At 39.2% G+C, this 16,572-nt stretch overlaps 1 protein-coding gene across 1 annotated transcript; it reads right to left on the reverse strand.

Moving 5' to 3' along the window:
* Positions 1–2,709: 2,709 nt before the first annotated feature.
* Positions 2,710–16,239, reverse strand: tbca (tubulin cofactor a). The gene is made up of 4 exons (XM_044174222.1): positions 16,074–16,239; positions 8,593–8,698; positions 6,286–6,372; positions 2,710–3,675 (listed from the first exon to the last, which is right to left on the reverse strand). Exons 1-4 carry the CDS (start codon positions 16,124–16,126, stop codon positions 3,595–3,597), a joined length of 327 nt encoding a protein of 108 aa, XP_044030157.1. The 5' UTR covers positions 16,127–16,239; the 3' UTR covers positions 2,710–3,594.
* Between the last annotated feature and the right edge of the window lie 333 nt (positions 16,240–16,572).

Consider the following 16,572-nt stretch of genomic DNA (forward strand, 5'->3'; position numbering starts at 1 on the left):
AAGTTGTATTCCTATTAGATGCAACATATTTAGTTTAACTAATTCAAAGGCATCTTTTAAATAGATTCTGTGTGTATATGTGTGTGTGTGTGTGCGTGTGGTGTGTTTTGCTGAGCTGATAAGGCTGTAATTAGGGCAATCAAGGAGCAAAGCTACAGTTAGCTCTCCCCTGCAGATCCCACTAACATGCTCACATCAATCTTATCCACGACATAAATAAAAATAAGACAAACAAATTCTCCCGCTGCAAGTTAATGCGGTGCATCTGAGTGGAAAGTAGACATTTTCACGCGTCGTGGAGATGAGGAGTGACTTTTAATAAAAACAACATCAAACTGTAATCCTACTGTATTGGGGCTGAAGTCTGGGAGGGCGTGGCTTTTTACCTCACGTCCGTGTGTGTGATTGTTGCTGTCGGATGCGCACTTGGAGGCTGGCGGGGCTTGAACCTGTGACCTCTCGGTTACAGTACAGGCTCTCCAAACCACTATAGGCCGGCGGGTGATTTTCATTCCCCTTCCTCTCTCCTTCTGATCCGGCTTTGCAGTCTGCATTCACGCAATTAGAGATTTGAGGAGAAAAACAATCGATCTTCCATCTGCACAAGCCCCAGTTTAACAAATGAGATTCTTGTTTCATGCAGCTGATTGGGTGACAGTCCGGGGGATTAGGCGTAATAAATGACCGTGCTGAAGAAGAGACGAGCGGCTGCCGCTGATGCTGCAACTCAGCTGCAACCGCAGCGGTCTGCTCTGCGTCCTGCAACCGGTGGCAGAAAGTCTGCCACGGCTGAACTTTGGCGGCAGAAAACCGCCACAGCGGCAACCACCGCTTCCGCGTCAAAATAAGGGCTCGTGTCGTCAACATCTACGAAGTTCTAGCCTATTTTTTCATATCAATAAACTTGTAAATAGTAAATTATTTAAAAAATTTAGTGGTGGAGGAAGTATTCAGATCCTTTACATAAGTGAAAGTAGCAAAACAAAATATTAAACACGCCATTACAAGCAAAAGTCCTGCTTTCAAAATTGTTGAATCGGCTATTCTCAGCAAATGTAGGCTACTTAAGTATACAAGTAAAAGTAGGCTACTCACTGTGAAGGCAAAATGACCTGTCAGTGTGACATTAAATATATATATTGGATTATTATAGCTGATGCATCAATATGTAAGCAGCATTTTATACTGTTACTGTAGCCTATATAAACGCGTTGTATCTTCATCTTCAAGTTATTAAAACCTTCATCTGCAAAGCTGCCAAATAAATGTTGCAGAGTGAGGAGTACAATAGGTCCCCCTGGATTGAAGTAGAAATAAAAAGTAACATGAAACATAAAAGTATCGGACTTTACTTAAGTACAGTACTTGAACAAATGCACTTAGTTCCCCTCCACAGCTGAACAAAGTCTCGCGTGCTTTATCCTCTCCATTATCCTCTCATATTAGTAGATTGGAAATGGCAGGTGAGCTTGCTCCGAGGTTATACACAGGCCAATTCGTTCATTTAGTGCTCTTTTAAGGAGGCCAATGGTCGGTTTATCCCTGCTAATTCACAGCAGATAAGTCTGCTGATGCTGGAAGCAAAGAGGTTGGAGTATAGTTTTGTTTGAGAAATGAGTAACTATGAATGACAAAGCAGCCCCGCTACATTACTCTTTAATCAAGTGAGTATTTATGCCATTTTAGAGACAATATTGTACTTTTTTACTCCACTGCATTTATCTGACACCAGCAGTCAGCTACTAAAGACGTTTTTCAGATAAAGTTACATGCAAAAACATCAGTGATCAGTTTATACGATGTATGTCAATAGACTAAACTATCCACCATATAAACTAGTTAAAATTTGCTCCATCTCCACCAGCTACAACATTAAAATGCTGGTTTCAAGTTTATGCATCAGTAATACAAATCCAATTATAGAATAAGGGGCCGTTCTGCTGCCTATGAGTGCTTTTATTTTGATACTTTAAGTCAATTTTGCTGATAATACTTGTATGTAATGCATGACTTGTAATGGATTATTTTACATTGTTTTACTGCTACTTTTACTGAAGTATAGGATCTGAATACGTCTTCTCATCCAGCCCACTGCACGCTCAGAGCAGTCAGCAGCCTGCACGGGTCCTCTGGTCACATAAACCAGATGTAGCGCCTCGCCGCCGCATCTCATGCCTCAATTAGCTCCGCTGCCCCCTGTACGGACTCGATTAGGCCGTGATTTATCCGAAAGAAATATAATTATACCTCCAAATAAAATAATCAGCATTGAAGAGCGATTTCCTTAACGAGATGGAGCGGGGTAGATGCCACGGAGTAGCAGCGCCTCATTAGGGCGGTAATGAGACTTTGGGGTGATCCCGACAATTATCGAAATCTGTAAAATAAGGATCAAGTCAAATGTAACCTTAATTTGTCTGGCAATTGAGTTCATTTATTAGCATGACTATTTAGGAAGGACTCTCTCAGCGTTAATACAAGGTGTCGTTATTTTAGGCCATTTGGATAATAGATGTAACTGCTGCAGGGACATCAGACAGGCCTGTTTTGTCATTCATGGCCATAACCAACATCTGTCATGTGACTGACGGGGGGCTGCCCAAAGTGCTCTTGTCTTTATTGTAGGTATCAGGACTCAATCCATTTTACTGCTCTTAACAGGAAAACCAGCAGGTGAATGCTGTGTGCAATTAAACCCATCAGTTAGTATTAGTGCTGAAACAATCAGTTTAATAATCGATTAGTTGAATGAAAGAAAATTACAATCCCGAACAATTTTGACATACTGATAAATCGTTTAAGTCCCTTTTCAAGCAAAGAAATGCCAAACATTCACTGGTTTTAGTTGCTCAAATGTGATCATTTGCTGCTTTTCAGCTGTTTTTTACATCACTGTAAGTTGAATATATTTGTGTTTTCACAAAACAAGCTCAGGAAACTTGTGATGGGTATTTTTCATTTTACAAACTACTGTTACTGAAAATAATCGTTAATTGCTGCTCTGGTTAGTATTCTGGGATGCATCATCATCATCATCATCAAGGGTTGGAGCTAATAAAGGTCCTGCGAGCTTAACTAAATCAGATACATATAAAAGGAATGCAAAATCAATTCAAAAATTATTAAGGAAAACTGTCACTTCATAAAACACTGGAGCTTCTACAGAGACCTGCAGATTTGCACTGTTTACAATAGCGACCAGTGTAAAGCTTTCCTACTTCAAATCAATCCAGCAGTGCACCCACACCATTAAAAGTGATGGTTATAAGTGCAGAAAAGACAACATGTGAGTAGTTCAATCATGCAAGTCCAGACTGTGTATTAATATGACGAATAAAATCTTAAAGAAAACCCTGCCTACTCCTCTACTGTAATAAACTGAATGTTTTATCGTGTTCTTGTGGGATTTGACTCACAGGAGAGGCATGATCAAATGTGCTGGCACGTTAGCAGTAAACAGTAGAAATAATTACATCAAGAACAGAGACTTTGAATGGATTCAGTTTGCCTCCACGGTTGCAAACAGAGCCTGACGAAAGGAATGGACATTTAAAGCAAGTGAATCTCACAGTGAGAACAGAAACAGATCAGAAATCATCCTTCAAGCTTCACTGAGTCCAAAATGTTTCTAGCCTCCTTGTACTCCTCAGACTCGGCCAAATCCTCTTCTGTTTCCTGAAAAGACACAAACACACACACAGTTTTGTTTTATTGCCATTTTAGATTTATTGCCATCTCCTATAAACAAAAATGAGGAATTACAGCTAGCTCCTTAAGAATAAATCCACAACTCTCCTCAACTTCTTTGTGTAACGGTCTATATAAAAAAATAAGATTTGAACAAAACTGTTTGGATGTCACTTCATTGTCATCATAAATTACATGATGCTTGAGGTCATATTTCCATCAGCATCATGTTATTGGGATCTAAACTGAGTAGGTGAGGGTTGGACCGAGGGATAACATGACTTGTGTGGTGTCCATGTCCTTTAATCAAGTGTGTGTGAGTTCCTGTGGTGGTCACCGCAGTGACAGCGCTGCTAATGAACTGTGATGAGCGTGTGCATAATGTGCATGTCTGTCTAAAGGAAGAAAGAAGGGAGGCTGAGTGATAGGGAAGGGGACATGTCGCTAATCCCAGGTTAGCTCCCTCTGCCTACAATTCAGCTCTCCTGTGTTGTGACTCACACCACCAGCTGTCTGACTGTTGCTCTGCAATAATTGAGATGACCCTGAGACATGCATGCTTATGCTTATGTTATGCTTCTCACCATATCAACTTAAGTCCTGAAGGGATTAGTACACTGCGGTTGTAGAGAAAGACCAAAATGTCACATCGACAATCTACAGCCACGCTAGCTGCTCTTTGAGGCCGTACTTAGGCACAGCGGTGGTTTGAGCTAAATGCTAACATCAGCATGCTAACATTTGCTAATTAGCACTAAACACAAAGTTCAGCAGAGGCTGTAGTTTTTCAGGTATTAGGTCATAAACCAAACTGGACAAACTAAATTTTTGACCTGATGATGGCAGTAGAGGAAAAGTCAGAGGATCACCAAAGTTGTTACAATTCATCCTGTGGGGAACATGAATGTATGTACCAATTTTGTAGCAATCTATCCAATAGTTGTAGTTGAGTTTCACTAAAAAACACAAATGTGAACCTCATGGTGGCGCTAGAGGAAAAGTCAGGGGATCAACGAAGTCAGTAGGACTCATCCTCTGGGAACCATGAACGTCTGCACAAAATTATGTGCCAATCCATTGGGTAGATGTAGAGATCTTTCAGTCTGGATCAAAGTGGTGGGCCGACTGACCGACCAAAAAACGGCCATTGCCATCACTACGGGTACGCCGCTAGCATGGCTAATAAAAATGGTAAACCGAGGCCTGTGTATTGAGAGATTTTTATGCTTTGAGTGCTGCTACCCTTGTTGATAACACAGCGAGGTCTATGGATTATCCCAAGTAACCACATCATTGTTTCTGGAAAGGCATTTTATTTTGTTATGTACTGTATGTGAAATAGTGTTCGATGAAAGACACATTTTAGAAAAATCTGACAAAACAAGCTCACCAAAGTTTTAACTAAAAATAAAGCATTGTAGAAAAGGTTTCAGTCGTAGTCATCTGGACAATGTTTTCAAATTCAAGACGTTTCGGCTCCCATCCAGAAGTCTACGACTGAAACCTTTTCTACAATGGAACACTCCTGGACGAATGAGGGACTACACCGTCTAAAAACAAAGCACATTTAAGAACATATATTTACACAATCTACTTGATCATGCGTCACAATTGACTGCAAACCATCCTATTGGACTTCTGCACTACAATTTGTATTTTACCAGAGAAGTACTGTATAAATTGGGCTTCAGCTACAATAATGTTTTGGACTCGATATATCGTGTGACCTGGTGGCACAAATTTACGCATCAAAGTTTATCAAAGCTGGACTGAATTGTTCGGTGTGTCCATATTAAACTTTAAAGCTGAATTAATCAATATATTGCTTTTATTTACACTTAATCAAATAACTATGCGTGATGTGAAAGAGGTTGCTCGTAGAGACAAACCCGTACAGACTTATCACCCAATTCGATCAGCTGGATTTGTCAGGTGGCCAGAAACTCGACTCCACATGAATTATAATGTTGCTCTTTTCCTGCTGGATGTATAAAAAGGCACTGTTTGCTAACACATTAGCCACAACAACTTTAAAAGACGATAATATGTCAGGACTATAACATCTGTCAGCCTTTTTTAATATTTTCTGCCCCCTAATGGTCAAAATTATTAATTGATACAGCTTTACTTAGAAATGAATTTTACTTTACTTTAATTTCTCACATTTCCAAAATCAAGGCAAAAGCAGTTGGTTGTGACTGCTGTCTGTATACTTTTAACCAGTCAAATGTCGAGCAATGCCCACTCTCTCCTTACGCCTATGAGCCCTGGGACTAGCTTAGTTCCAGATCAGCTTTGTAAAGTTACTCTCAGATATACAATAAAAACAAAATTGACTAAAAAGGTACACTGCATGATGGCAGGGAGAAACCCATTTTGTGTGAAACACAAGCCGGGGTTTAGGATAATTTAATGAAAAATAGTTGTGTTTGTCACCATGTGTCTATAATATCCCACAAATACAATTACACCGTGTAGTTTTTCAACAAGGCCATAAATTAGTCACAGTAATAGCAACAAAATAAATGGATTGAGAGTTTCATCAGTACAGTTTTTTCCTGTTGTGAGTGTTAACAGTTAACAGTGAGTGTTACTTACTAATAACTGAAGCAGATCTGCGTGTGCTATGGTCAGACGGCGGTGGCAGTCTGGGATCATCATTCTGGACTCCTGCAACACCTCTATCTGAAACCACACAGAGACAACATCAGTGCCATCACCATCTTTATTAATTTCACTTAACCCTACCACTGCTCCTGTTATCATTTTTCATTACCTGCCTTTACAAAAAAAATCAGCACATTATCGAACATGTATTTTCCAAGTATGGAACATTAATTTAAACAGCTAGACACAGGCATATTCATTCGCTGCATTTCGCTGTAGCCTTGTTCCTGACAGTAACGTGCAGGGTGCCCCACATACACTCTGCTGTGGTTAACATCTCCCAACAAGGCGGCGGTATGAAAAATGTTATTGAGTTATCGATCAGGCAGGGAGTTGGGCAGCAGGGGACCACCTCGATCTGACTGCACACCTGGATAAATGAAGAAACCCTGAGCCGAGGGCACTGCGATCAGGCGTAAAGAGGTATTACTACGCCTGGAGTGAAACTGTGTTAAAGCCTGGGGAACTTTCACAGCCGTGGCTAATGTGGAATTCCCCCAGCTGGCACCCTAAAGAGCAGAGAAGAGTTGGCTAACGCTGTCAGACACACTCACTCCTGACAGATGCTTCCTCACCTAGCCCTCCGTCGAGCTGGAAAGTCAAAACATGGACGCAGTTACACACATGTACATTTCACGGCTATGCACACAAACAGGCACTCAGATGAACTCATACACAGGCCGTCTGGCAGACTAACTGACACACTGAAAGACGGTAGACAACTAGTAGAGTTGGTTGCCATCTAGATGTGACAAGGTGAGCAAGACTAAGCAGAGGAGTGCTGAAACAGAGAAAAGTCACGGTGTCCTCCCAGTGCAGTGGAATGATCCCATCAGCGCTGGATAAAGATGACACTTACAGCGTATTGATTCCATTAAAATAAAAACCTCTAATCCATCCTGCCTCAGACCTCTCATCTCCAACCATAATCCATCTGGCCTCCCAATCCCCCCATTTAACTCCAGCCAAGCCTGCTGCTCAGCCTGAGCCGCCACTCTATGAATGAACAAACAAAACACACACAGAATTTTAATGTTAGCAGTAAATATAATCAGAAGCAACGCCTGCTCTGCAGTTCCTCCCTACCTGAAACAAGTGAAATCCTGGGACTCGGTTCTCTTGCTGGAGGAAGTGTACTGGTGGACCATGCCCACATATTTTGATATTGTCCATATATTGAGCCTTTTGGGGATAAAGTGGGGCATTTAATGTCAAGGATAGTGGGTTTTACATTTGATGTTTTGTTTCTCTCTTTTTGGAGATATGCCTAAAGGGTTTGTGTAAAAGTGGCATCTACCTCTCATCTACCTTTATGGCTTCAAGTGAAAAAAACTGTTGCCAAATGCTGGCTTCAGAGAACCAAATTGATTATAATTCATCCTGAGACGACCATGAATGTCTGAACCAAATTTCATGGCAATCCATCTAATAGTTATTGAGATATTTCAGTCTGGACCAAATAATGGCCTGACCAATCGACCAACAGACAGACATTGCCATCCCTAGAGATACTATATGAAATGAGATACTCTCAGGAAATAGACACTGATTAATGTCTTTTATTTAACATTCTTCTTAATTTCACCATTTTAGCCCAAATCCCTGTGTAATGAACTGTACTCGTGTATCTGTCTGTGTTAATTGATGACCCCATACTTGTCCTCATGTTTTCGTTCTGCAAAGTTAAAAATGTTAGTTAAAAAAGTTTTAAAAAATAAAAAGAAACATGTAGACGTGTAAAAAGTCTTCACAAACAGATAAAGCCCGTGTTAAAGATGATATCAAGACATAAAGCAAGTTAGCAACATGTGTGTCATACAAATTTCCAATCTCCAATGCACAGCCAAATGATGGAGGGCTTGCAGGCATAGTGACAGAGAACAGAGGAGGTTAGGGACACTAAATTCCCAGCATGTGTCAGTAATTATCAAACTCCTCTAAAGTAACATGATATAATTACATCTGCATCAAGCAAATTACAAAATCACTAATGATTCTCCTCTCAAAACCTAATTCTTCATTATCACTGTGGACTGACCTCATTACATGAATGAGGGGCTACTCAAATCATCAAGATAGAATTCACTTCCTAACTATGGGAAAGCAAAACCCCTTCACTTACTGGCTGAGATCAACGGGAAAACTGTCCGTGATAAATGGATAATGTAAAGGTTTTCAAATTAAGACGCAGAATTGTTGTATAGTATCAAAGAAGCAAAAAACATAGCACCCACATACCTGTTTCTTGATGACATAATGATCTCCTGCCTCTGCTTTCATGCGCTCAACCTTCTCCTCCTGCTGCTTTGCCTCAGTTTTGTATGAAATCTCCTCTTTCGCCAGCCTGCAGACAACGAGAAAGGAAGAGAGGAAAAGACAGTTCATAGTTAGAGGCAGTGACACGGTGTCGTTCCATCAAACATGAATAAACGCACAGCCTCCCAGACAGATAATATAGGCCAAACCATGAAAAGGCAGGCTGTGATGGTCACCTTTTACAGACAAGGCCATCTATCCTCATTCTCACCAACGTTCCTCTGACTGAGGGGACACAGTGAGATCATCTCCCGCAGGATGGCAAGATACACACCTCGGTAACAACCACCGAACACATCATTCCTCTTCACTGCTGCTACACGCAACACTGGCATCCAAGTGGAGCATCAGCCTTAAATTATGCTTTGATATGAAATTCAACTTAGGATAGGATGTACTTGCATATCTTAAAAATGTCCTTGAATATCTGAGACAAATGCTTCCCATAAATTGTTAATATGATGCTCATCTGACATGAAAAATGTTTTATTTCTGGAACAAACCTTCACTTTTACACTAAAATAGTATTAAACTGCAGCTGCTTCACAGCTGCTTTGCACAGGGACTCTGCATAATGATCACAAAATAAGTCTTTACAAGCCATAACCGAAGGTCACAACTAAACTGATAAAATATTTACTTTCATGCTATTCCTTTAATAGTAAATAGACAAAATAATTGAGCAATTATTAGTAGAGAGGCATTGCAATTAGCAATAATGGTACAAGCCTGATATTGAAATGAGACTTAATATATTTAACAGATTTCATACTGTATGTGGATAATTTATTTGTTAAGTTCATGTGAGTAAATGTATGTTTATAGGATATTTTATATTATTATATATTACTCAGATGTGACAGTTTGAATGGATAAAGTTGATGTCTAAATTTCTGAAAACCTCTTATGACTGAAGATGATTAAAGAGTAACTTAATACCAGGCTGAAAAGGCTGAAAGTTTCTGTCTGTAGTACCTGTACCCCCACACCCTGAGGCAGTGATGTCACAGTGTACTGACACACCTTTCAAGTACTCTTCTGCATCACAGCAGCAAAGTGAGAAGTTATATTCGTATTTAACTGTTGCACAGAGGGATCTTTGTCTCTTTCTGGCCCTTCAGTTGTCAGTCTGGTTGAACCATCGTACAGCGTTTTATTCACCTCTATTTGTAAAGAGGACTCTCTACAACCTAAAAGCATGAAAGACCATTAAAAAATACAGAGTAGTCCTCTCAGCCATCTCACTGTACCGAATCAAGCTTTTGTGGCAGGCGACTCCAAACTTTTGACCGGTAGTGTATATATAATCTAATTGTTAACAAAGCACTCCCTTTAACAATAATAAAGTACAAGATGATAATTCTGAAATATTATCACACAGACAGCTATATGTGCTTTGCTTATCTAATGTTAATTCAGTGTTAGGAGTTCCAGTGCCGAAGCCGTTATACTGTATAAATACTGTATTTAGTGACATAGCTGCCTTGTATGCTGTTAAATTTCATTCTTGTTTGTTTTCCAAAATATTCAAGGTGAGAGTGCAGTGACACAGATCACATCAAGATCATTTCAATAATGATAATAATCATCTCTACTGTAAAGCAAACTGAATTCTGATTTATTGTTACCAATGTACTTTTAAAATAAATGCGAATTTCTTCATTTTCAAGTGCTGAGAAACACCGAGTTTCAACTTTAACTTAAATTGTATCTCAACCTTTTCCGTGTTGTGTAAACATACAGGGGCCAGACAAACACAAAACCTTTTACTGTTCTTGTTAACTGTATCATGCCTTCCAGCTCACACCTCACCACCTCCTTTATCCACCTCTATAGCCTCCGACACACACATACATACACCCACACACTACTAGTCCTTTTTAGAGATTAATTGATCATCAATTTAGTCCCTAATTAGGACCAAGTCAGGTGGTAAATGGGCCTCTTTTCCTTGATTGTTAGTGAAAATGGCCTTAAGTACATTGATACATTTTGATTATTTATCAATTATGGGCCACATGGAACTAAATCTATTAAACAGATTCTGACCTTGATTGGCATAATGGAGTTTGAAAATATCGCTATTGATAATGATTCTCAACTATTAGTCTTTTTCCGGCTGTGCCTGCTTGTCGGAATGACAACACAAATTTAATTTTTCATAAAATCAGCTCTGTGTGCGTAAGTGAGTGATCCTTCATTAATCAGTCACATTACTGGAGACCCTTCCCTCCGTGTTGCACTGCTCCTTGCTTAGCCAAGGAAGCCAACAGCACTCTGTCATATTTTACATCAATTACCACTCATTCTAATACGGTTCCATCAAGAAGCTTTTAAACAGGCACCATATGCAATAGCAGCTCCTGCCTTCCACTCTCATGCTTGATGCTGAATGAGTGATGTCACCTGTTTAGAGTCAAAGAAGCCAGCAAAGAGAGGGGAAAGATGGAGGAAGGGAGGCTGGAATAATTTGAATAAAACTGAAGGACAGTCTAATAACAAAATGTCCATTCCTCCCCTTCCAGTCCTGATGTTAATTTCTTATTTCTCCCAGACTTGGAGCGCCGTGTGAATGAGGGGTGGGGTCGTGGCTGGTTTTAAATAGACCTGCCACCTCAGGCTTAATGGAAAAGGCAGCTCTCTGGAAAATAGAAAAAAAGGGAATTAGAGCCAGCCGACACACACATTCGGCCGCCTCCTCTAGCACTGTATTTTTGAGCCACGACGTAGTCTGTGCTGGGACCGGAATGACAAAGGCAAATTACTGTTGTCATTTTATTAAGGGCATCCGCCTCGCTAGGGCAGAAAAGGCACTGACTGGAATGTGCAAAAGCCACTGGAAATAGGCCTGGCTAAAAGAGCAGGCAGGTTTCCTCTAAACCCCATATATATAAAAGGGAGGAGGGAGTGAGCGAGGCAAGAGGAGAGAAAAAGGAGAAACAGAGGAGAAAGAGACTGAATGGGAGGGACAAGAGATTATGGAGACAGAAAGCAATGACAGTCTGTACATTTAAACCTAACGGCTTGATTAAGGGTCCGTGTCAACGTAATACTTTTGACCAAGAGGGGTTGAGATGTAATATCTCCTGCCTTATGTTCAAATAGTACACCAGCCTCAGAAAGTACAGTAGTTAGGGACAGTACTGGTTGATAAAGTACACTACTGTACTATTGCAGTGTTGTTTTTCCAACACTGTGACATTATTATCTATGGGAAATCCAGCCGCCATCTTTAGCACCTCAGGGAGCCTGTTAGTAATCTGAGCTTCATCAAAACACAATCGATAGCACATTACACTAACGCTATTGACAGGAGGGAATTAGAGGTCTGCCTGACAATAGATACTTTCAGTCCATCACACAGACTACTATACTGAGCCCATTACCTCACCACACCTCTTAATATCTACAGTATTTTCTATTCGAGCATGGTAAATCTGGCCATTGTACAAATTTAAGCTCAGAATAGATGCCAACTCTATTAATAGGCTGGCTTAAACCGGATGATGATCTTGAGAGGTCCTACATCAAAAAAACCTATGTTTAGTCCCAGATGTCATGTACAAAACAAACCAAATTTATTAGGGCACTGGTTTGGAATTTCTATTTCTATTATTCTTTTGTACTGTAAGACAGCAAATTCTTCGGCTACATCCATCACAAGCTAGAAAACTATACAAACAGTGAAGAAGCATTAGATTGAGGCTTAGGCAACATATTTGGAGAGTCTTTGGTTTTAGTAGTTCTCAAAACATCTTGTGGATGCACACTAATGACATATTTTGTGTTGGACTCATGGCTTAATCTGTTTTTGCTACAGATTTCTTTAGAAAAAAATGACACTTAACTATGTGGTTTGTAAAAGCATCAAAATTAGGAATATTTACTTATTACTGTTATTAATTCACTCGATATACTTTTAAGATTAATTAATCTGCAACTATTTTGATAATAAACTAATCGTTTAAGTATCTTTTTTTACCAAAAGAGCCATAAATTCAATGTTTCCAACTTATCAAATGTGAATATTTGCTGGTTTCTAAGTTCTCTTCAGGGTTTTCTGCAATATTTTACTATTATTACTAATACTAATACTAATATACTAATACTAATATTTTTGGAGGCGCCCTGCCTGAAATAAACCGCTTCCCGCCTCATGTTGCGCTTACCGCCTTTCATTGTGTTGTGCTGTTTTGGCACAAAACTTGTATAAAACTTGTATAAATGACATATGTTTAAAAAGGGAAAATTAAAGTTATTTGCTGTATAATTTTACAATAATTGTATTTCATACCTGTCTTTGTTTGCTGTTCCTTTTGATTTTCATATGACGACATTGATAGAAACATACTATATTTGTCCAAAATAAACATAAGTCATGAAGGGTGCATGTACACCTAAAGATCATTAAATACTTCTTCGGTGGATTGAACCAAGTATGGGTCAGTGGTGCTCATAGTTATTTTTGTTGAGATCATTATCCTAAGATAACCATTTAATTCTATTGTTATTGTCTAGACCGATCAATTTCTCATGATCACGACTCAAGCCTACATACGAGTTTAGCGCTTTGCCAGAGCAAACATTTCCTGCTATAAAAGGTTTTCAGGGTTTTTTTTTTTTTTTTTTTTTACTTATATAAAGTGTTTTTCATGCATGTCTAAATTTGATACAACATGCATTTTGTTCAAACAGCTAAAAAGCCAAGTTGAAAAAAATTGAGCACAAGCATTACAGGGACAAAGTGCTCCTAAAGGAAAAGAAAGAGCATGAGCGAGATGGGGCAGACTTTTTCAAATGTTAACATGCTCTTACTGCAAACTCCACACTTCATGTTGCTGCTTTTTACAGTAAAGGCCTTCAATTATGATTTTCTTTTATTGAGAAGTTGTCATGGTACAAGTGAAGCCACTGGCCTAATACAACTAACTTACACTATTCGTAGCACTTCTTTTGCATACTTTTAACAACTTTTGTCGGTGGATTAGTTTTATTAATCGAATTCAATTAAATTATATATATATAGCGCCAATTCATAACAGAAGTTAACTCATTGCACTTTTCCTATAGAGCAGGTCTAAACCGTACTCTTTATAATTTTATTTACAGGGACCCAACAAATCCCACCATGAGCAAGCATTTGGCGACAGTGGCAAGGAAAAACTTCCTTTAAGAGGCAGAAACCTCGGGCACAACCATACTCAAATGTGGGCGGCCATCCGCCGCTGCTGTAATCCATTGATTTCCCATCTGTTATAACACAAATAATTGAACAGGCTTTGAAACTGGTGTATTCTTCTTGAGCGTGAGCCATTATCAAAGCAGGACCTACTGTAGATTCCAGTCAAACAATCTGAAGAATACTGACTGTACAAGATTAAACTTGCACTACATATACCTTTGTGTTTGTCAAACGTAATAAAATATTTTCCATGCTCCCTGCAGATGTTGCAACTTTGTACCAAACTGTCACTCACTGGCATCACAGTGTGGCGACCGAGTGTCAACAAGTCAAAAAAGACAGTTTAGTGATGAGCTGTGGTCTCATTTGTTTATGGTAATTATACAAATGTCTTAATAATCTTGCAATACTAGTTGATACAGCACCTTAACAAAGACCTAGTTGAGAAATTGATTAAGGTGAAATATGAGTATCATGTACAGTATACTGATGGAAAAGAAATAGTTTCTGGGGTCAGAGAAACCAGAAGCCAATTTATACTAAATATCAAACTTTGCAGGCAAAGCTATTTACCAGATACTCAATATTAAATGCCTCAGAACAAAATTATGGGGGAAACATTTATCAGGAGATCCCTACTTTTAATTACTTACTCCTGCATGAGGATTACAGGTGTTGAAAACACAATTTGAAAGCCCTGATTTTAAAAAACAACATCTAAGTGACGTGAGAACTGCCGCAGAATGGGGTCACATGATCAGTTCAGTGTAAGTTTACTAATGGCACAAATTCCCTCACATCACTGTAATCCTTTAATATCACCCTTCAAGAGCTCGAAAAGAGAGAACTGCCTACTTAATTTGCACATAATGGAACAAACTATGTGACATAATTTTCTGTCTCCAGGAGAGTACAAATAATATATACTTAACACAACATAACGAACCTGAAGATAGTGCTGACATGTTTCCTCCTCAGCAGGTGTACCACAACACAAAAAACAGAAACCTCAGAGGTGTCTTTAGTGTTTTTAGGTTTAGGTTTACTGCATGGCCCTGATAAACCTGGTGTACATATGATCCTCTTGCCACACAGAGCAAGTCTTACAAGAAGTAATAACGAAAATTTGTAAATGTGGGATGGGACTTGATATGACACTGAGATATGCACATCTGTGCATAACACAGGATAAAAAAATGTGTGTGTCTAAAGAGGTTATGTAATATCTGTTTCAGCTAGGATACTACAAATCAATTAAGGCTCAAAATGCCATGTTTTAGTATGGAAAATCAAACAGCATCATATTTTACAACTTATAGGATATTCTTATGATGTGCTTAGTGACAGTTAACTTGTAGTCCTAATATCCAGATGACCTGCTATCTAGGCCATACTAACAGTAACAGTACGTGATGGAGACGTTCCCATTTACTGTCATGACTGTGCAGATATTTCCTGCAACTCTACAAATGTCCACCATCAGTTCAGACTGAGTGGGGGAAAGTCTTGTTATGCGGAGATAAAACCACAAATAAACAGCTAAACAGGGCTGCGTTAAAGACAGCAGTGTAACATGTAATGTTAGTATTTTTAGCCAAGATAGGGCAGTCTTCAGTGTTAGCGTCTCTGTAGCTAGTTATGGTTTCTTTTATGTTTACAACCACTTAAATAAATATAATATTATAATATAAGCAACGTTTAGGACCTTGGTTGCGAGTGACCTCTTCCTTAAGCATACATGGCAGTTTAAAAAAATGCAGCAAGAGTTACTTCACAGACGAGCCAAAAAGGCAACATATTCTTAGCAATGTGAAAACTAACACCTAGCAACAGTCGACCAACGTTAGCTACAGCTGTGAGTTACACTAAACACATTACAGTAACGTTACAACGCTATCTTTTCGAGTACAGTGAGCTTATATGATCACATCATAAGTGTTAGATGGGTACCGTCAAACAAAAATGAAGTGTAGCCACTTCAAACAGAACAAAAGAAAACTGCGTAGCCATCACTGTCCATAGGCCGCGCCAAAACACCGAAGTAAAGTTAAATCCTCTCAGACAAACATTCTTCCATGCGCGGTGTGGTTTAATGCCGAGCTAGCCTGTCCGCCCGGCTAAGCTAGTTAGCTCGCTATCCTTAGCTTAACGAAGCTATTATAATATTAATAGCTTGCTTGACATGCTAAATCATCTTTAACTAGAACGAAAATCCTCTTACCTCCTAACGATGCCAGCTTTAATCTTAATTTGCCGTATTCTTGGATCTGCCATGGCTGTAGATTGTGAGTATTACACAGTTGTAACGTGCTGTGGCTAACTGTGTGAACGGTGCGCAGGTGAAATTCAGGAATGACAAGCTGCTCGCAGATAAATCGATCTTGTGGAGCGGATGATAACCGAGTGTTTGGATCACACTGGTCCAGTAGGGAAAACACTTTGGTGGGGGGGAGCTCTGGTCCTTTATCCTTTAGGCTGGTCACCTATTCCTGACTTCATTATATTCCTTTAATATTAGTCATATACATTGGTGGAATGTAACTAAGTACATTTACTCAAGTAGTACAGTTTCGAGGTACTTGTACTTTACTTGAGTATTTCCATTTTATGCTACTTTTTACTTCTACTCCGCTTAATTTCAGTGGGAAATATTGTACTTTTTTACTCTACTACATTTATTTGATAACATTAGTTACAAGTTATTTTGCAGATTCAGATTA

Source organism: Siniperca chuatsi, linkage group LG18 (assembly GCF_020085105.1).
Source record: "Siniperca chuatsi isolate FFG_IHB_CAS linkage group LG18, ASM2008510v1, whole genome shotgun sequence".
Lineage (NCBI taxonomy): Eukaryota > Metazoa > Chordata > Actinopteri > Centrarchiformes > Sinipercidae > Siniperca > Siniperca chuatsi.

Excerpts from the sequence above, each read along its gene's own strand:
- tbca (XM_044174222.1), bottom strand. The coding sequence starts at position 16,126 with ATGGCAGATCCAAGAATACGGCAAATTAAGATTAAAGCTGGCATCGTT. Across the intron at positions 8,699-16,073 it reads AAAGCTGGCATCGTTAGGAG|GCTGGCGAAAGAGGAGATTT; the intron begins GTAAGAGGATTT and ends CGTTGTCTGCAG. Across the intron at positions 6,373-8,592 it reads ATTATGTCATCAAGAAACAG|ATAGAGGTGTTGCAGGAGTC; the intron begins GTATGTGGGTGC and ends GTGTGGTTTCAG.